Source organism: Stegodyphus dumicola, chromosome X2 (assembly GCF_044657685.1).
Source record: "Stegodyphus dumicola isolate Sdum_Otavi_A_Nest chromosome X2, ASM4465768v1".
Classification (NCBI taxonomy): Eukaryota; Metazoa; Arthropoda; class Arachnida; order Araneae; family Eresidae; genus Stegodyphus; species Stegodyphus dumicola.
This window is the reverse complement of record NC_140781.1, coordinates 11,149,309-11,171,593: the sequence shown is the minus strand read 5'-3', so window position 1 is coordinate 11,171,593 and position 22,285 is coordinate 11,149,309. Positions and strand designations below refer to the sequence as shown.

General features: G+C 33.0%; 1 protein-coding gene across 2 annotated transcripts in view; it reads left to right on the top strand.

The window, feature by feature from the left end:
- Positions 1-266: 266 nt before the first annotated feature.
- Positions 267-22,285, top strand: part of LOC118201304 (trimeric intracellular cation channel type 1B.1) — a 48,865-nt gene continuing 26,846 nt past the window's right edge. The window contains exons 1-3 of one of the 2 annotated variants that reach the window (XM_085809492.1): positions 267-529; positions 10,364-10,520; positions 20,343-20,527. In XM_085809492.1, the coding sequence (XP_085665618.1) occupies positions 409-529; positions 10,364-10,520; positions 20,343-20,527 (463 nt within the window). In that variant the 5' untranslated portion in view covers positions 267-408. The remainder of the gene's footprint in view (positions 530-10,363; positions 10,521-20,342; positions 20,528-22,285) is intronic. The other variant, XM_035373389.2, reaches the window with a different exon arrangement.

Here is a 22,285-nt window from a genome sequence, read left to right as displayed (position 1 = left end):
TTATTTTGTATCAAGAGCCCGCATTTAATTGCAGTCGTGTAGCAACAGACATGAACTATATTGGAAGGGGAGAGTTATTTTAATTTCCCACTAAATTATCTATTTCCTCTTAAAATTTCTACACCCTTTATAGATTAAATACACATATTTTTAACACAATGCAATTTATAAAAAGACTTTACCTGAAAAAGCCCAAGTTTTTAAGCGTACTTTTTAGCTGCAAAAATCTGGTAACCGCATTCTGTGTTGTGATCTTTGGCATCATTTGCGCAGTCGCAGATATGTGTTGGTCTTTGTCCGTTGTTGAAGAGTGATCTCCCTCTTCTTTTTCATCCCTCTGAATTTAGATTAGCCTGTGATATTTGAAAATCAGCATTTGTGTAATCAAAACAAAAATAAAAAGTCATCATGGATCCTGAAGCATTTTTAGAAATTGCAAATCAAGTGTCAAAATTAAACATGTTTCCCTACTTTGAACTTGCTCATTGTATAATAATGTGTATGTACGTTAAAGAAGATTTGCAAGCCGGTAAGTATTATGATATAATAAAAGGTTTGATTGCATTGAATAAAAATTCGGTACTCTAATCTAAAATCTGATCAACACGAATGATTTGCAATTTCTCTTTTCTGTATTGCATCGTACTCATGTTTTGCCCCTTTGAGTAAATGAAATGTTACCGCAGTTACCAAATTTTGAGTAAAGGAATTGGTATTCGAAGTATTTTCTTGTATCGTTTCATTCTGTTTATTTGTATCTTGTATTTATCCCACAGTGTGACATACCATAGGTTTTTTGCTGTTTTCTAGTTATATGTGGCACCAGGCGTTAAGCAGTTTATATTCTAAAAGTTTAGAATTGTAATTGTGTTGCCAACATAATTGTAAGGTAGTGGAATATTACATTTTTTAAAGTGTTAATTTTTCGCTTTGAAAACTTAAGAGGTTTGAGGAAGTGCTATTTATAAAAATGTTTCGTGTTCACCTAAGTGTGGTACATTAACATCATTGGTTAAGTTGATTAGAATCTTTTTATTGTTGTGAATACATACCATAATAGCATTTGTGTTTTATAAACATTCAGTTACACTAAAAAAGTTAGTAGTATTTTAATTTTAAATATCAATAAGTAAATAATCATATTTGTTTTAAATAATGAGTTGAGAGTTTTAATAGAAAATCATTGTCCACTAATGCTGTTTCCTAACACAAAGAAGTTTTTATCTTTTGCTCTTAATATTTTTAACATTTCTTACACATTTTCAGTTTTTTTCTTATAGTTTTTTAATTTAAGTATGCAGTCTGAAAGACAGTGAAGGACTTGATTTATTGATTGTTTACTGAGTATCTTTCAAATCACTGGTATAGATTAGATGTTAGTGTTTTCTATTTTTCCTTACTCCTAATTAAGCTGATTTGAAGTATTTCCCACTGAGTGCAAAATTAAAGGCTATTAGTGTAAAAAAAAATAGGCTGTTAGTGTGAAAAATTAAACAAAATAATTCACATACTTGGATAAATGTATACTGATAGTCATATTTCAAATAATATTAAATAGTTGGTATTTGAGATCTTTTCATAGAATAAGCATCTATGAATTTGTTTTGACGTTTATTATTGCTTGTGGTGACTAGCTGTTATAATGAAATTAAAAGCAAATCCATAATAATGAATAAACTATTTGTTACCTGTAAATTTTAAAATTTGTTTTTCAAAAATCTTGTTGCTGATAAAATGGCTTTGTTATCTATAATTTTAAAAATTTGCTCTTAAAATATCTTGTTGCTGATAGCATGATAAAATAGCATTTACTTTTTTCTTCCTGTTCACCTTCAGAGGAAAAATGCTCAGAATTATGTTATTGTGCTCATAGTTTGTTACTATACTTGTAAATATCAAAGAAGAAATTCCTAGAGCTATTTTTAGTTATCTGCAGTATAGAAAAATTAAATTGCAGCTGAGAAATTTCATGTTTATAAACTTGTTTCAGATCTGATTTTTAAAATTATAAAGCTTTTTTTTTAATGCTATTGATTTTATGCTAATAAAAGTACTTTATCATCCTGGAAAATATTAATTAACATAATTTCTTCTTTATCCATATCTGCAATGGGGATAAGATAAATTTTTATCCAATTTCTCACTGATCAAAACAGAACTGAATATTGTTAAATAACTCTTATGTTGGCTGCATTTAATCACTTTAGAATGTTGTAATGTGTGCCATTTCCTTATCTTTGGAGTTGTTATATTTTTATTATTAATACCGATTTTTTTCTTAGAAATGATCTCTAATATTTAAATTAACTAGCTATATCTCCCAGTTTTTGAAAATTAAACAAAGGGGGGGGAATTGAAGTAAAACGTCATAGCATAATTAAAGGAGCCAAAGTGGTTAGACAGAGAGTTTAAAAAAAAGACTTGTTATAAAGACTATACACTTGATTTCCATAAGTATTCATTCTAGTTGCTTTTATATACAAATTTTCTCGAAATAAGGTACATATTCATTATGCACTAATGCAGAAAGTTATGTACTACTTGCAAAATTCAAAGAATTGTAAGCATTTGAAATTTGAGACTGTTTACTGTGTTCATACTCTTTTGGACAACACAGTTTTATTAATTGGCAAAACAAATTATATTTGTTTTGTAATTGCTTCCTGAAGTTCAAGAACAATATTAGAAAATATGTTATTCCAGTAGAATGATATGTGCTGGATTGTGGTTTAAAGTGGAAGCTTAAAGAATTTTACATGTAAAGGTATAGAATTTTTCATATTTAACTTACAAAGGTGTAGAAAATGTTTTATTTCCTGAGTATTTCAGAAAATAAAGCCTGTAGCCCGTTTTCAAACACCTTGAGTCAATTCCTTCCATTTTTTTTTAAAAACAATTTGCACAAAGTAAAAATCTTTGAAAATGCAAACAATCTGTGATTTGTTATATTGTGACCTGAGCTATTATTTTGCTGTACTAACAAGCACTTTCGAGGAATTCAGCAAGTTAGCTATTAATGGCATATAAAATAAACTGTGTCTTGCTGAATAGTGTGAAAGGTTAGTTAGTAATGATCTGCATATAAGACACCTGTTTATATGAATACATTTAACTGTATCAGATCCTTTGCACTTTCAGAAAATATTGGCATTGTATTACTAGAACTGAGATTGGACTGATAGGTTCTTTTCTGATAATCATGATTTTATATACTGGGATATTGTTTATGATGACATGTCAACTGAACGTTATTGGTATCAATATTTGTCATTAGGACAATTTATGTGATGAGTTGGTATAAAAACGATCACTTCTTAACTATGGTAACTTAACCATAACAATATGAAATTACAGATTAGTGATGTTTGTTTTAAAGTGGGTTCATTTCTGTTAATTTATAGCAATGCCTCTCCTCGTCAGAGAGCACTAATTCATAATTGTTGAGCTTTTCCTTGGAAATTCTGAGAAGATCAATTGCTCAGCTGGTGTTCCTCAAGGTCACAAGGACTACCTTATCCAGAAAATGGAAATATATTGCCTCTCATTTTTAGAAAAGGTAGCCATGTACCTTATACATACAGTTTTACTCTTTGCACAAGAGAAAAACTTGTCATTTATGTTATAAGTTCACTTTTCTTTACAAATTCATTTATTGAGTTTAAATTTTCAGCTGTTGTATCACTTGCTGGTTACTAGTAATTTATCTTTTTATGTACAGTCTTTGCGTTTTGTGTTGTGTTGGAAGCATTCATTTTCGTAGTTGCTGTATTGTTCTACTTTTCTTCTTATTATTATATTTGATAACAATAACGTCATTCTTTTTATGTACAGTCTTTGTGCATTATAGTTCACTTGACATAGAGAAGATTATAGAATAAGTGTAAAATATATATTGTTTTTTACTAACAATTAAAAGCAAGCCGGGTTCAATTAAACATTTAAATATATGATAACATACTTTTATTTACCTCAATTTATGTTTGTTACTGAGCTTGACAAGCTTATGCTACAAAGATGAAGAAAATATGAGTAAATTATATGGCCTGTTGGCCTGTTTTTTTAGTAATAGACTATTCATTTCATAGACTTCAAAAGATTGTGGGATTAGTTGAAGCTGGATAATCCATGGAACAAGTTTTGCTGTGTATTATGATCTGTGAACTTGCTTTTATTGCAAATAAATTATTACAGGCATTTGTAACCTGGTGACTAGTTCAGATATTTGGAGGTGAAGCTAAATAAATAAGTTTTTATAAGATATGATAGGGAGTTGGTCAATTTATGATGATGTGATAACTCATTAATGCTTTTCAGTTAGAGTATGTTTAAGGGTGCCCCTTGAATTATCGCTAAGTTGTTGTGTCATTTATGGTATGGTAACCTGAGTAGTTGAATGGGTACTTTTCCGTTTTGTCGGCATAAGCGATAAAGTTGCCAGTAATGGTACAACCGATGCCAAATGAAATATCCTCCCTGGTAACCTTGTACTTTTACATTTTCAAAACAAGTCGCAGCCATTTTTTATCAGATTGATTGTTTCTTTCAATACTGGCATACAGTTACACAGAATTTTTACAAGATAGTTCAATTTTATGGCCCAAGGCCATTCGTGGGCAGTAATTAAGTCACTTAGTATGCAATCACACCGCTCACCCAACGGCGAAAATATAGAAAAGGCAAAGTCGAGGGTTAAATTCATCCATTATAATAAGAATGCACTAACGAAGTAAAGCACTGCGGTTTTAATTTCTGAGTAAGCTATTCGTACGAATTGAAATAATTCTTGCATTTAAACTTGTATTCCAAATTAAGATTTAACCTGAAATTAATGTAGATAATTACTGAGAGAATTAGATTTTTGTAGCATAGTTTAGGTGACATGAGATCACTTTGGGTCACGTGATATGAACCAGAGAATCAGCTTGTTGAACCATGAAAGCATAATAAATTCTTAAATTAATGTCTTTTTACAAATTTATTGGCTTTTTTACAAAATTTTAAACGACATTAAAATGTTTATACCTTCAAAATAAAAAATTCTTAGAACTAACATTTGTCAACATTTTTTATGAGTAAACTGTGTGTTTTCGCCAATATAGTCTGCTTGGCGAGATTTGCAGTGCTGAAACGGAAAAGTACCGTTGAATGTTATGGAAACTGTATTATGACGTAATTGGTTACGTGATTGTGGTGAATTTGAATGATGGGAAAAGATTTGTAAGGGCTTGTGTTTGGAAGTATGTTGGTTATTTTGTGGTTTACACGGTAAAATGGCTGAACGTGGTAAGATAAATTTGAATTTCTGTACGATTTGGAATGAAAGGGGAAAAAGCATTAATTGACTGGTGTGTAAATGAAAGGTTTAGTTAGTAGCCATTATATGGTTGAACTTCGGAGGATACCGGCACTACAGAGGATATTTTTGGCTCTTATTTTTGTGAATTTATGTGGTGACTCCAGTATACAGATTCTAGTTCAGATAATTTTAGGAAGTTTTTGGATGCTGTTAAGGAATTTTGTTTGACTGAAGAGACAGAAATTTCTAAATAAGATAAGTGGATATTTCCTTTGTGTACTGCTAAGATGACTTTCCTTTTTTTATATTATTTCATTGCTTGATTTAAAATGTAGTTTATTGAGATTATATATTTTTTGTTTGGCTCTAGTATAGAACTGGCTGCTCCTTGACTTTTTAAGTGAAAGTAGATCGATATGGACATAGACATAATCAAGGGAGTGGACAATGCCAAGTTTGGGCAATTCTCCGAATTTTTTTAAGTGAAAATAGGTTGATGTGTACATGGATACCGAGTTTGTGCAATTCTTTGACTTCTTATTTTGTCTTTGTGTAGCGGCGAAGATACAAAGCCAAGGTAACAAGTCAAATTGCACAAACTTGGTGTCCATATACTGCCAATTTTCGCCAAGGGGCACCCGTAACTATATTTTTACCATGCTTTTCTTATCTCACAGTTTCTTTATTATGGTTTAATAATATTCTTTCATATTATTATTAATCTTAACACTTACTTTATGAACCACTGGGCTAATCTAGTATGAATTTAGGACTATGATTTCTAATTAAAATATATTTTAAAAGTTTTTCTTTAATTTTTTTTAACTGCTGATTATTTTGAATGTACAGAAAAATAATGACATTGGAACTATTTTTTACTTTCATAATACAAAGCTTCTTTAACTACAGGCTTCAAACAGGTAAAATAGTATATAGAGGATTACTTATCTGTGGGATTTGATTCTTGTTGACCAGATATGTAACTTACAATGACCAGCATGTAACTTACAAAATTAAGGTACTGGTTTAGTAAATTCATTTATGTATAATTTTTATTTTTATGTAAAATAAAAATTAGGTGAACTTTTTTAACTATTATACAAATGGTTTCTATTCTGAAATTGTCTTATAAATTTAATTATATGTATTGGGTCATGTAAAAAGTTTCCACGGTTTTTTGCCACTAGATAGTGTTGATGCCAATATATCTGGCAACACTCGCCCGATTTTCTCAAACAAACATGTGCTTAAAAGGTGACATTCATCTTCCATTGTTTGTGAAGATAGTTTAATTCATTGCCCGTGTAAAAAGTTATATTGATTTGGAAATGAGTGAAATATTTGAAGAAATATGCTATGTGATGCTTTTTTTACTATAAAAAAGGTAAAAATGCTGCAAAACGGTTAGAATGCTGTAAGTGAATGAAGGACCAGCCACCATTACAGACGATAAAAAATGGGTGAAATACAAGAATATCAAACGCAAGAGATCATGGTCAAAGGCTGGGTGGCTCTCCACAAGCGACTTCAAAGATTGGGTTGCCACCAAACAAGGTTATGTTGAATGTTTGGTGGGATTGGAAAGGAATTGTCCAAGCAATCCAGAAAGAGCGATGAGAATTAGCCAACAGAAAGGGAGTTATGTTCCATCATGACAGTGCACAACCATACATCTTTAATTACTCAGAAGAAATTGACCGAACTTAGGAAGTTTTCATTCATCCATCATCAGAGTTACCAACTCTCCCGATTTTCGACCGCTCTCCTGCCAACCCGATTTACGATATATTTCTCCCGACTTTTTCTTATTCTTAAAATTTCTCATGATTTTTATGGAACTTGGCTTAATACTTTCTTACATAAACAAAAACAAAATAATAATAATAATAATAATAAAAGATTTTGGACGTCTGAAAGCAATTGAATTTTCTCTAGATTATATTTAAAACAAAACCTTGCAAATTAGATAACTTCTGCTTTGTGAGTGAGAGAATATACGTATCCAGAAACATCGTTCACCAGTTCTCCAATGGGTATCGAGCTTCACTGTGTGTCATCTGGCATATATTAGCCAATGAGGACAAAGCAAGCTTTTATTTGGATGTTCTTTAGTTATTTCGTTCATTTTGTTCTGAGTTGTGTGAGTACACATGCCTTTGAGATATAGTTTTAGAAATTATAATCTTTTGTTATGTCTGCGAGAAAGGTGAAATACTCGTATACGTTTCAAAAATCGTACACAGTTGACTTTCCTTCTATTATTTCCTCAAGGAAATGTAATAAATTTGAGATGTGTACTGCCTGTCGTTACGATTTTTCGATTTTGCATGGTGGAAGGGTGGATGTTCTCAAACATGTGCGTACACAAGGACAACATGAGCTGTTTTGGAGAAAAAAAAAATGGAAAATTAAATTTTTCTTTGAAAACAAAGGACCAAAAAGTTATTAATGCAGAATGTCTGTTCTCTGCCTTTTTATTTGAGCACTACCTGCCACTGAATGCATCGGATCACACTGCAGCTTTATTTAGAAAAATATTTCCCGATCGGGAAATCGCTAAGAAATACTCAAGTGTAAAAACCAAAACAGGTGCAATTGTTAAAGAAATGGGTTTGAAAAATAAATCTTGAGTTATTGATTGCATTAAAACAACTCCGTTCTGCCTCTCTACGGATGGAAGCAATAATACTGATTCAAAACTGTATCCAATTGTTGCTTCTTTTTTTAATCTAGAGTCTTCAGAAATTGAGTGCAGTTTATTTTCTGTTCCCACTTTAGAAGGACATTTGACAGGCTTTAATATAGCACAGCTAATTATTAAAACTTGATAATGCACCAGTATTGGTAGGCTTGCAGGCATCTTAAGAAAGAAAAATTCAGATTTGCAGATTATGAGATGCACCTGTCACCTCTTAAATTTAGCAGCTGAAAAAGGGGTAGCTTCTTTACCAATAAATGTGGATGAACACCTTGTTGATATTTATTATTATCTTGAAAGGAGTTCTAAAAGGAAGGAAAAATTGAAACAGTTCCAAAAGCTGCATAACAGCAGTTTACAATTAGAAAACTTGAATGAATTTATAAAATCAGCTAGGATTGATACCCAGTGGAGTTTAATTGGAAAACTGAAAGGTGCTGATGGAATTTTAAAATATAGTGAACTGTCTAGAATTATATTGGCCATCTTGACAGTTCCCCATAGTAATGCGGAGTGTGAGAGGATTTTCAGTGTTGTTGCAAAAACGAGGACTAAATTTAGATCTAATATTAACGATGACACATTAGAAAAACTTTTATTAGTCAAAGCAGGCCTACATGGCAATTGCTATGAACAAAGCTAGGAAGTTTCTTAAAGAAAGCAAAATCTGCCACTGTTTATAACATTTGTACGAAAACTGATTAAAGTGTCTTTTTTTCTTTTTTTTTTTTTTTTTTTTATTTTTATTTTTTTATTTTCTTAAACGATGCAAGTAATAAAAATGTTTTTTATCTGTAAGGTATTTTTGTGTTGCTTGCATTTAAGAATTAGTTACTATTTAAAGATAATTCATTATTAAAAACTATATTTTTATCATTTAAAAAGTCTTTTTAACATTGAGAAAAATCTCCTGATTTTTGAGTGTCAAAGGTTGGCAAGTATGCATCATGTTCACATAAGATTTGCATGCAGAAATGTTGTTTCTTCTCTGGAGTTGAAGTTAACTGTAATGCAGAGAATATACTGAATGCTGCAAAATTAATCAGATGCAGAGGCGGACTAAGGCCTAGGCAACCTAGGCACATGCCTAGTCAAACATAGCTATTTAAAATCAGTGTCTCCTGAACTGCATCTTATGTGAGTTGTGATTGAAAATTGTGCAATTAAGACTTAAATACCTAGACTTGATTGCAAATACTTCATAGGTACGTGGTCTTTAAAATGAGTTACTATTAACATTTAAGTGGAAGTGAAAAAGAAAACGAAAAGTAGATCGAGATAAAGTGGCAAAACAAATGGAAAGATTGTTGGACAAATTTTTAACTGTAGATGGAGAACAATTATAACAATCGTCATCATTTTCACAAATTCACCTGCTCAAACTCCAGGAACATCATTTGCGTCTGAAACTATTCTGCAAAAAGACCAGCAGGAAAAAACCAAGCAATTCCATTTATGAAGATGAAACAAAAGGAGAAAATATAAATTTAAAATCATCTCAAAGTAATGATGAAACTAAGAGTTTTATAAACGATATTGCATTATGGCCAGAATACTTAACAGACGCCATGCGAGAGTATTATATACAAAATCCACCAAAGCAATAAATGGATCTTAGGAATCATTTAGAAGTAATGATTCAGTTATTGGGACATTATAAATTTATCCAGATTATGCTGTATGACAAATGACCTACACTTTGTACAGTCCAAGAATTCATCAAGAGTATAGTCCAGGAAATTTTGGTTGAAAAACTGAGGAAGACAATTAGTTCTGTGTGGCAGTATGTAAATGATTATAGAATAATGAAGCTAATCTGATTGGTATTTAGAAAATCATTTTCCCATGGCATTCATTTTTATACACTTAAAAAGTAAATTTTAAAATTTTGCAGTTAATGTAATCAGCATAAAATGTAAAATATTCTTTTTTTTTTTTTTTTAATATATCTTGCCGAATCTCGCACCCAAAAAATTAGACACTTCAACATATGTTATGTAAAACTCTTCTATTACATTTGTTTTGAGACTTTGTTTCAGAATTTTGAATGTTTTTTCTATAAAAATTTGTGATTAAAATGCTAAACGGAATAAAAGGTTAAGTTAAATTTTTTTAATATATATATCATTCCCTGAGTGGTGGGCTCTAGCCGTAATTTTCTAATATCAAAACTAAAATGAAAGGAAAGTGCGATACTTTTAAAAGCGGCATTTCATCTTTATCTCTTCTTCATTGTTTCATTTTAAGTATATTGTAATAGGTTAGAGATAACCTATATGCTACATGGATAATATATGTTTGAAAATGGAGTTTTATTGTTTTGTTTTTGATAAATTACATTTACAACTATACATTTTACTCTTTTCTAGGTGCCCATCTATTTTCTCGAAAGCATCCATTGGCTTGTTGGGTGTCTTGTATGTTATCAATACATGGCGGTGCAATGTTTGCAAGCTTTCTGTTAGGTGAACCTATTCTTGCATCATTAAAGAACACCAATTCTCTTCTAATTGCAACAGGAGCATGGTATGTGGATTTCATTTTCTAGAAAGTATATTTTAAAAGAGTGCTGTCTTCATTTTTACTCTTAGCTTCCTAAAGATGAAATGGTGTTGTAGGGTTATACTTTAATTTTCTAACAGTTATTTTTACTTTGGAACAGCCCTTTCCTATAAATTCTAATTTCACTCCTTTGTTTCCCTAAGCTTACTATTCTATGGCCGTACTTCTTCATGCCTGTTAGCACATGCCGATAATCTTTAATTAAGGGCCAACTCCAATCCAACTTGATTCTGTGCAGCTTTAGGTGGTTAATTTTATTTAGCATTAGATTAGTTTTATATTTTCGGTTTTGAGTTAAATCCCAAGTGGAGGCTTATTGTATGCCTGAGAGAGGCCAACTGTTAATTCATTTTGAGTTGCAATAAAGGGTAATTTAACCCTTTAGATTTGTTACTTACAAAATTCAGCGAACAGTTGCTACATAGTTCTTCAGTAACTATCTTACAAGGAATTCTAGTTTAGCTAGGATATTACAGTGTAATCATCAAATTTTACATTGCTAGTTAAACTGAAGGAAACAGTCTGTGGGGAAAGGCAATATGTATTAAGTTGTAAGAAATTTTAATTCATCTATAGATCATGCTTCAGCTAAGTGCACAAACAAAATTATCTAGACTATATGGAAGGTGGTAGTGATCTTTTCAATGCTTTGTTTATCCAATATTTGTGGTTTTTCCTGATTTTCTTTGTTATGAGCTTGTACTTGAAACAGTGTTAAGAAAAATATGCCAGTGTAAATCTGGGTCTGGTGTTATAATGTTAAATATATCATATTATATGCTCTAGTAACTAACAATTTAAATTAGTGTATTGCATCATAGTATTTTGGTAACTTTCTTGAGTTCCAAGGCCCTTTAATAATAGCTGTGTAATTTGTATTCCATATCATATTCGTAACAAGGCCCCTTTTTTTCAACAAACTGAAGAAAGAGCTTTATAAATTGGTCTACTTTCTCTCAAAAAAAAAAGTATTATTCTAAAGTTATGTGGTATCTGACTTGTTTCCAATTAACCAGCTTCAAAATTTACAGGTGAACATTTCTGTGAAGATGCTTGAGGACATTATCAACATCCAGGCTACTTCATACTTTTGATATGAAGAAGCATTGAAAATCCAGTCTTGCAGAAATATGGTGAAGAATATCGTAAAACTCAGAAGGAAAGCATGTTGATTTACGAATATAACATGGCACACTAAAACAGTAACTTTATTATGAAATCTTCTACAAGAAATCTTCCATCTTGTATTTCATTTAGAATGCATTTAAACAACAGAGAATGGATCTTTTAACAGTGTAGCTTTTTCTGTAAGCTGTAGAAAGTATTATTGTAATTCTCTTTCAAGAAATTTCAGATGTTTTCTTTTAATATTATTATTCGCTTTCAGAATTTAACCCAATTTACTGTTGAGTTGTCTTCTATAAGCAGTGCTTTATTGTATCACATTTGATAAAAAAATTCTTTTAAGTAACTAATTAGTCATGATGAAGTCAGAGTATGAAGGCCTGTGTATGTGAATACGCTTGCCTCGTATTTGCTGCTGGTTTCCCCCCCCCTCCAGTCTAAATATACAAGACACAGAGGTCGTAAACTTGAATTTGCTCGTGTTCAGCTTTTCCGTTCGCAACATGAATGAACAGCCAGTAGCTGACTGAGGTCTTATCGCATGTCATAATTGGAAAAAAACTTTACACTTTTCAATGTGGTGTCAGAACAACATGGTGATGAGTTTTTGTTTAAAAAGATTGTAACTGTTCACAGGAATAAAATCATTAGCATTGTTTACAGCATGCTCAGTTCTTTCAAATCATATTTATTGATATAAATTTAAATTCTTAGTACATGGGAAAAACTGTATATTATGAGGCAATGATATGACCAGTATATCCATATGCTTCCTGTATGTAATACCATAAGTAATAGGAAACTAAATAAATTACAGTTTCTGCGAAATCAAATTTTTCTGCCTTACAAAATTCTCCTTAATTATTACAAATGTTCGCTATTTCATGTGTAACAAGCTCTGTATGTATCCCAATATTAAATACCCCAACAAATCACTTTAACAGTACTTCTAAAAGTAAGCAATTAATTGTGAAAGAGTAATCAATAAAATACAGCTGTGAAATTTTCGAGGACAGCTATAACTTGGGCCATATGGCACTCATTTATTTAATATTAATTAAATTACCTTTGCAGTGACTTCTTGTTCAATTATTTTTCATAAAAACTATCACAGCTGAGTGGCGCTGGATTACAAAGGGAAAGGCCGCGAGTTCCAACCTCACTCGTAACTATGTATCAAAGCTAGCTTTTCTCATTTGAAATGTGCTTCTTATATTTAATCATGAGTAATCTTATTCTTGTTTTAGCTATTATTATTGTTTTTTCATTTCTTATTTTATCTATTATTATTATTATTGTTTTCAATTTAATTTTAAAATGTACACTGTATGTAGAGTAACAATATATCTGCATCTCTTATATAAATGATCTCTTTATTTTTACCTCATTGCATATTTTATTTTGTACATAATTTTTCATTAATTGTTCAAAATTCGACATATTCTAACTTAAGAAAGAAAAAAATCTGAAAGCTTTCAGATTTTATATTAGCCTAAATAGGCATTATTTTTCATTTGCAGGCAGGCACATGTGTTTCGAGAGCATTTGGACTAATGTTCCTTTATATTAAAAATATTTAAAAAGAGCTTGTCTTTAGAATTTCTGATAGATGGTCTTGTGCACTAGGCTATCACACATTTGGGCTAAAATATACACTAATAATGAACTGATTTGCATCACGCTGGTATTAAATATTCTGTTTTAAGCTTGCAATGACATTTTGTGTCAATAAAAAACACAGTTTGATAAGATAAATAATGAATTTAAACAATGTTTGGAATAAAGAATATTATTGTTAGAATTACCAGAAAATATTAATATTACTTAAATTTTTCAGTCATTCCCTGAACATCTTGTATATTTAATGAAAAGAAGAATTATAGGCACCTTTCCTTAGAAAAGTTTTAATAGAAAAAATGCAAATGAAAGCTGTTGTTCACATCTGATATCCACATCGCATAAATACTTTAGCAGAGTTGTGTTTTACCTGAATTACAAGCATATTAATTCAGAAATATTATTTTAAAAAATTGTACAGAAATTGAATTTAATTTATAGAAATGAGCAATCACGTTGAAGCGCTGGAAATCAAAATCTAATATTTGAAATTTTTTACATTAAAAGGGCATATTTACTTTTTTAACAGAAAAATTACTTCATTTTAATCTTTTGCTGTGAATGTAATTTTCTCTATAATCCATTATATTTGAATTTGCGACAAATAAATTTTATTAGGTAAACTTTTTTCTTCTTATTTATATGTGTAATAATATCGAGAGAAAAATCAAGTTATAGAATGCTTTATTTATTATTAGACAGATTCCTTTACACGTGACCCTATACCATACATAAACAAGCAAGCCAAGAGAGAGGGGAGAACTATTAAAAACATGAAGTTGATTTTATTATATTATGGATGATGTTTCAAGTCAGTTAATTCTCTTTATACAGGGTATCCCGTAAATGTTGTGACGAACTTCTGGGGAGTAGAGCACATCATAAGGATTAAGAATTGCATAGGAACCCATGCCCAGAAATGTCATTCGACCATACCAACATTTGAGTAGTTGGTACCGTATGAAGAGATTGGAATGCTGTACGTACGGAGAGCTTGCAGACATGTACTTAATGTATGGAATAGCTGAGGGTAATGGACGAGTTGCTGCACACATTTATCAAGATCACTTCCGAAACAGATATCAACCACCTCACAGTTTATTTGCATGTCTGCATCAAAATTTGTCACTAGGAGTCATTAAGAAGTGGCAGGCCATGATCAATTCACTCGGTCATTAGGGAAGAAAGTGTGTTGGATACGGTGGAGAGTAATCCAAGGACTAGCATACTTGCCATTGCGTCTCAAATTAAGAATGTTTCGTACCAGTGTCCAGCGTGTCTTGAATGCTGAGTCCTTCCATGCCTTTTGTCTCCAAAGGGTTCAGTTAGTGCTCCCCAATGACCATCCTGAATGTGTGCATTTCACATAGCGGTTTCTGCAAGAAAATGCCTGTGATATTAATTTCCCAGCTTATGTGTTGTTCAAGAATGAGGCTATATTCAATAGGGATGGCATATTCAATCACCACAATTAGCATTTGTGGGCTCAAGAAAATCCCCTACGGTGTTTTGTTTTGTTTTGTTTTATACGGGCGCAGCCCTTCCGCCTGGTTTGTTGAACTTTATGAGGAAAAGCGGGCACAACCCTTCCAACAACAAACGGCATGAGCCGGCCGTGTCCAAATAAAAACAAAATCAATTTAGCAGCTTAACAAAAACAAAAACAACAACAAAAAAAAAATTAGGTTAGTAAACTAAAAAGAATAACACGGCACATAAAAACGAAAAAACATTTAAGCTGTCCCTACACCTTTGCATACAAAGTCTTTCTCTCCCTTTACGGGTAGTTTCCATAAATTGAACGCTTTCAGTATGTTAGCTCGATCAATCAGAGATACCAATCACATGTTTATGAGAATTGATGACTTTCATAATGTCTTGTGCAAATTTTACTCCTTTTTTATAATTTTGAATCATTTCTCTTACATTTCCGATTCCATGTAAGGCTCTTACCCCCCGGTGAGTGTACAACTTTCAATAAAATGAATGCAGTCACCGGCAGTATCACATTTAAGACATAAATTAATTAAATTAACCCCCATAGGTGGAATCTCTGTAAGTACATAGGAAAGCGTTTATGCCCTGTTACTAATTGGTTATAGTCTTTATTGCAAAATATAGGCATATTCTTCTTAATTATTATATTTGATAAGGCCTCTGATCTTCTAGGAGACACATTCCATTGATCAGACCATGTTTTATACATGTGATCTTTCATTTTGCTAATTGTAACTTTTTTAGAATGTTGTAGATCACCATCAGAGATCCCCAGGGCAGCCTCCTTTGCCAGGAAATCCACCCTTTCATTCCCAATGATACCAATATGGGCCTTTACCCAATGAATATTGATTGACATTTTATATTTTAAATTCATATAATCATTTTTAATTTTATTCATGATATCATTTTTCCCCCATGGTGTGTGGCACCATGCAGCACAACAACGCTTCAAAGTTAATGTGTGGGCGAGTTTGGTCGGGCGATTGCTTATTGCTGCTTGTGGGGAGCCATCAAAAGTGTCATGTATCTTGATCCTCTTGTATCTGAAATGGATCTTGTGACAGTTCACCTGCCCAGCTGCTACAATCAAAGAAACTCCTAGTGTGTTTGAGGCCCACCAGCGGCCGAGCGGTAAAGTCGCTGAACACTGGTAGTTCGGTCCAAGGTTCGAATCCCACGAACGGGCTGGCTGCATGGGTGTTTTCGTGGTTTTCCCTATGTGTAACATGTATATGAGCCAGTTTCCATTAGAAAGTCCTCCACGAAGGCATCTGTCCCCTTAGGCAGATAGCCCTAGTGTGCTTTGCCACAATTAAATACACCAACACCACCTGGTGTGTTTGAACATGTCTGGCAATTAATGGTCCGTCGGTGTCAGGCATGTTTGGCATCTGGTGCAGACTTCGAGCATCTGTTATAACATTCAAGCTGTCGTACACCATTTGTATTCACATCTAATAAAAGTTTCAAATTAATCACTCTCTTGTTCCCTTTTCCATCTTCTACCTCTGCTACCACTTACCCCTGACATTTCCGAGTATGGGTTCCTATGCAATTTTTAATCCTTATGATGTGTCCTACCTCTCCTAGAAGTTTGTCGCAAAATTTATGCGCCACCTTGTATACTGTATTCCAAAACAATTTTATAAATTGTAATTTGCATAAAAACTGATTTGTGCGTATAATAACTGTTTAATCCTACTATTCTGAGTTGTTAAATTGCTTAATAAACAAAATTTCACAATAAAATGAACGAAGTGTGACATTCTTCTGACCAGACTACGAAACAGCAGAGGAAAAACTTTACACTTGCAGCCTTCTATGAGTGTCATGTGATTTTTCTTCTCTCCAGTAATTCTATTGGCTAAATGCAGGCTCTGTTTGGATGACTTTTTGCTGCCAACATGCATTTCGTTGTGTGATTTACATTGCTAGTATAGTCGTGTGGATGTGCCTTAATGCTTTCGCTATGTATTCCTTGTAATAAAATGTTTTTATGAGTTATAAATAGTGCTAGGACATTCAGATGCTCAGATTCCTTGAATCATGAAAGAAGTTAGATTCAAAAATTTGAATTTTGATTTTTCTGTGTGAGTGTTATTTAAACCTTGTGAACTGTAATTTTGAAAAGGCATTAAACATTTGAACTGTAAACTTTAGAAAGATTAGTTTATTGGCCCATTAAAAGTGTTGATTTAATCCTCCGCCAGGCGCAATTTAGGAACGATCAAGTTCGGGCACAATGCGCCTGAGAGGCGCCAGTTAAATAACCCCAAATTTACACCCATTGATTTAATTTTTAGTAATAAAAAGTAATCACTGACCTCATACGAATATTTTGGACAGTAAATTAACTAAATAATAAAAATTAATAGTAAAATTCGTTACCAAAAGAAATTATTTATTGTGCAGAAAATATTAAAAGAATTCAAAAATTAAATTGACTAATAAACTAAAGTGTGTTACTTTGTGCTTTAAAAAATAACATAAATAAATGAATCGAATTAAAAAAGAATTGTTACATTGAAGGGCAAATTTCAGAAGGTTATGTTCACTCAGAGTCAGTTTCATTTAGTTGAAGCTCAGCAGAAGAGGGGCATTGGCACGCAGCACAACACGTTTCGCAGATCATATTTGCGTGGGACAATCAGATGACGTTGTGACATTTTGTGTATGCATAATTAGTCATTCTTCTAAAACCCCTTTCTGAGGTACAGGTTGAGCATCTGTGTCTTTTGCGGGGGGGGGGAGTTGGCTTTTCTATTGCATCTTCTGTGGGACGGTACTTTAGGAGGCAAACTTGAAGGCTGCTAGGAATTCCAACTGTTTTGACGCTTCGACGGTTCAGCTCCCCAAGCATTATTTGGTGGGCCAGCATTTTCAAAAAACATCTTCTGCAGCATGGTTCTAGTTCATTCCCTAGATAAATTATCTGGGAATTTATGCCTGTGACATTCATCATGGTGAAGAGTATGACTATTGGCCAGCGCTTGACATTACGACTCACATTGTATGTAATGCACATTTGGTCTGCATTATCAACACCAATTTTTGTGGAATTGGAAAAAGTTATTATTTGTGGCTTCTTCTTTTCTCCAGATTCTGGATTGATGGCTTTGTCGTCATGAAGTGAAGATATCACTAAAACGTTTTTGTTCAGTTTAGGAATGTAGGACACCAAAGTTTTTCCATCATTAAAACCAAACATGCTGGTAAAAGGTTTTTTTTCCCCTTAACTGAAAGAAATTCTTTGGGCAGCTGTGTTTTATTTTTTCTCACAGTTCCGACGTAGAATACCTTCTCTTGCAAATCATCAATCAAATCGATGCCAGTAAACTAGTTATCAGCCGTAATATTACGTCCAGATGTGAAAATTGGTGTAGCCATTCTTTTCACCACTTCTCTTGGCTTATTGCTAATACAGAAGGGACCTTCAGCCTATTTTCCAGAATAAATTTCCATATTCAGTGTATAAGACATCCTTGCATCAACAAGGGCAAAACATTTTATGCCATACTTGTTCGGTTTCGATGGTATGTACTGGCGAAATCTACACCTTCCTCGGAAACCTGGAAGCATTCCATCGATTGTGACACTCTCTCCAACGCTATTTGGCAGTTTTCAACGAATCTTTCAAAGCTATCACGAATTGAAGCAAGGTGATCGATTTTTTTCCCTCTCTGCTCTAGTCATAAGGTCATCAAAACGAATGCAACATATCAAAGTCTTGAACCGTTTGAGGCTCATCAGAAGTCCAAATTTTTCGATGCCATCACCATCTTTTGCCCAAAGTTCCTTTAAACTTTGGTGATTGCTTCTAAGAGCTCCTGCTGTGTACAATAAGCCAATGAATGCCCATAGTTCAATAATATCCGTGAGTACAATATCCCTCTCTCTGGAAAATTTGTGCTTTGTAGATTCCATGTACTGGTTTGTGTGTCTAACTATGGTTCTAGTACATCATCAGTGAATAGATTATCCCAACAATTGACTGCTGTTTTAGAGGTCTTCGTGTTTCCTATGACTCCTGGAAGATGCCTTAAAATATGATGAGCTCCCTTACAAAAATTTCTTGCATGCGGATTTTTAGTCCACTTTGTTACTTCATCTTTTCCTACCATTCATCTTTCCAATTGGAACTTGGGCCTGTATTGTGTTCATCTTTGGTCTCCTCACCCTCTTGTTCAGTTTCTGAATCTCCTTTCCATTCCTCCACCTCATTGTGAATCAATATCACTATCTTCCCCTAAATCCTCGTTCACTAGAGGATCGTCATCCTCTTCTCCCAATAAACGCCTTACTTCTTCAAGATCCTCTGGTTTTGACAGGTCAAAGAATTTTTGAGCCATTTTAGCAGAAAACTTGGAACATATAAGAGAAAACACTATCCAAGAACATGTTCGGGCACAATGTACCTGAGAGGCCAATTAAAAAAAAAAAATCCTTATATTTCGAAAAATAACGAAAAATTTTACATTATACAATAATAAAAAATAATAAACACTTATGATTATAAAAATATGCATATTACTAACCTCAATATGTGTGACGAATTCGGGCGCAATGTGTCTCTCAGATCAGATTGTCAATAACTGTTCTCTTGGAAAGTTCTGAATCAACTGAGTAGGTGGATTCCAAACATCTGTATAGATAAAAAACTACTAAAGCGCCAAATATCTACCCCTCCAATGATTGGAGGCAGAATCGAAAGTATACGAGCTGTGCCTGTCAGGCCAGATGTACCCGACCGAGGGTTAAAAAGAATGTGATTGTTGCAATTTGGACAGATATCATGAATATCACCTGAAAGTAGCCTGGAATACCACACTGCATCTAATGAAATAAATGAAAATTTTCAAGTAATGAGTACATTGCACTTTTTGTAAAAATTCTCAAAACAACTCTTGAATCATCATAATACAGGGAACATACTTCTAGTAAGTCATAGAAATTTCTGATGCATCATGCCTTGGTTTACAAGGGCTATGTAGTGCAGGATTTCGGTGGTTACCAGTTGAATTCCTTAGCTGCGATTATTCAATTTTGAATTGTTACTCAAATACTTTTTCTCAAATTGTGTTCAGAAAATTAACATCAAAATTCAAGAGTTTAAATTTGTATTTCATTTACTAAATTTCCTTTGTATCTTTCTTCTTAATAAATGTCAGTGTCTTTTCAAAAATACATTCTTAATATTTTTAATTAAATATAGATTTGAAATTTTGCTTTATTTAAAAACCTTTTAATTAAAAATATTTTATTAAATATTTTATTCTTTCTTTGAAGGATTTTAGATTTTTTTATCTGAGAAAATTTAAGATTTATCTCACTTTTTTTTATAAATCTGCTAAGCATTATTTGAAAACAAAGATTAAAAAAAAAAAAATGAATGATTTTCAATTCTGATGGAAAACCTAGTAAACAAATTTGTCAGGTAATTGATGTTTGTTGAACAATTTTATTTGTTTATTTTATATTAATTGATGCAATAAGTTTTCATAAGGTAGTGTGTCAAAAATTGGCTTAAGAAATTAAATTTTTTAGGTATGTCATTTTCTATACCCCATTTGATTTCGGGTACAAGGTGTTTAAATTTTTGCCAGTGAAGATAATGCTTGCTATGATGAAGGAAGTGATTCGCTGTAAAAAGGTACATGATGGCGTAGTTCATGCAGCAAAAATTTATCCCAATGGGTATTTGATTATGATCATAATCGGTACTATGAAAGGTAAATGTTTCTATTTCCGATATTTTACACACACATTAAATTAACTATATACACTGAAGGGTCATTACATTATGACCACCCTGTTAATAACATGTAGGACCACCTTTAGCCCTCAAAACTGCCATCATCTGGTTTAGCATTAACTCCAGGAGGTTCTGACAGGTAGTCTGAGGTATCTGGTATAAAACACTCACTAACTGGTCCTGCAGTTCCCGTACGTTGGGTGGGAGAGGGTAATGTGACAGTATGAATTTGGTTTTCCAAGTGGGATCACAAATGCTGTATTGGATTAATGTCGGGTGAATTTGGAGGCCAAGACATGACTTGAAAGTAACTGAAATGTACCTTTGACCACTCTCTGACGATTCGACCTTTATGACATGGTGCATTATCCTGTTGGTAAACACCATCTCCTGCCGAAAATACTGTTGTCATGAATGGGTGAACCTGGTCTGCAACGATGTTCACGTAGTGCAGGTGTCAGGGATTGTTCTGTGGGAATTATGGGTACTAATGCACTCCATGAAAACATTGCCCACACCGTAATACTCCCGTCAGTGATTTGTCTCCGTCCAACTATGCCCATTGATGTGATGGACCAGAAAACAGGATTTGTCAGACCGTGCAACTTTCTTCCATTCTTCTAATGTCTGATTCCGATGTTTCTTGGCCCATTGCAGACACAGCTGGCAATGACGTGCCGTCAGTGCAGACACATGCTTCGACCTGTGGCTGCATAAGCCTATACGGCGAGGCCAGCCTGTCCTTTCAAAATTCATATACCACTTCAATATGTGCTCACAACAACTGCACGTGAACAGCCCACTAAATGCACCATTTCTGATATTGATGTTCCCATTCGCCAAGCTATTATGATTTGACCTTTATTGAAGTCTGATAAATCAGCTGCTTTTCCCATTGTGATGCTCATCGTGCTATGTTTGGAAAGACAATGCATAGCCGCTTTATGTACTCCATCATCGGCCGCGCACGAGCAGTGGTTTTGTTCCTGGGCGAACCCATTGTTATAGATGGAGGGTGGTCATAATCTAATGGTTCTTTGATGTACAAGGTAAAGTAAAAGAATACAATTTCTGTATTAGTATTGTGCTTTCTTTTTATCCTCTTTGCTGAAAAAGCAAATGTAAATTAAAATTTAAGATTGTGTAATTTTTTTAATATATATGCAGTCTTTTATTTTTTGAAAACTTTCAAGCTAACCTGTGATAAAGTGCATTAAGTTCTGTTAAAATTTCTCTAGCGTAAAGCCATAAAATTATCAAATTTTAAATATATGTTTCATGATATCTAAAATAATACAGTCAAAAGTCGTTAATTCGGACACCCATAATTCGGAATGATCTATAATCCGGAGCTCAAAGCTAAAAACTTTCTGCACATGCGCCGCATTGAAACGTGCGCATAGGCATTTACGCGTGCGCGTAAGACTTTTTACGACTGCGCATATGAGTGTGCGCAAGCGAAGAATACGTTTTCGCGTGCGCATTTTATGTATAACGAACGGTATAAGCTAAAATTATCAAATTATCGATTTCAGTTAATGTTGATGATTGCGTTGTTCTTTAATTTTCGAATTGGATCCGACTTTTTTTTTTTTTTTTTTTTTTTTTTTTTTGCAGACTGTAAGAGCAATACTATAAAAGTAAACTTGAAGTTTCGATTATGTCAAATAGAATTTCTGATTCTGGAGCTCCCAAAGGATCGTACAAAACGAAAGTATGTTTCGATGTTCATCAA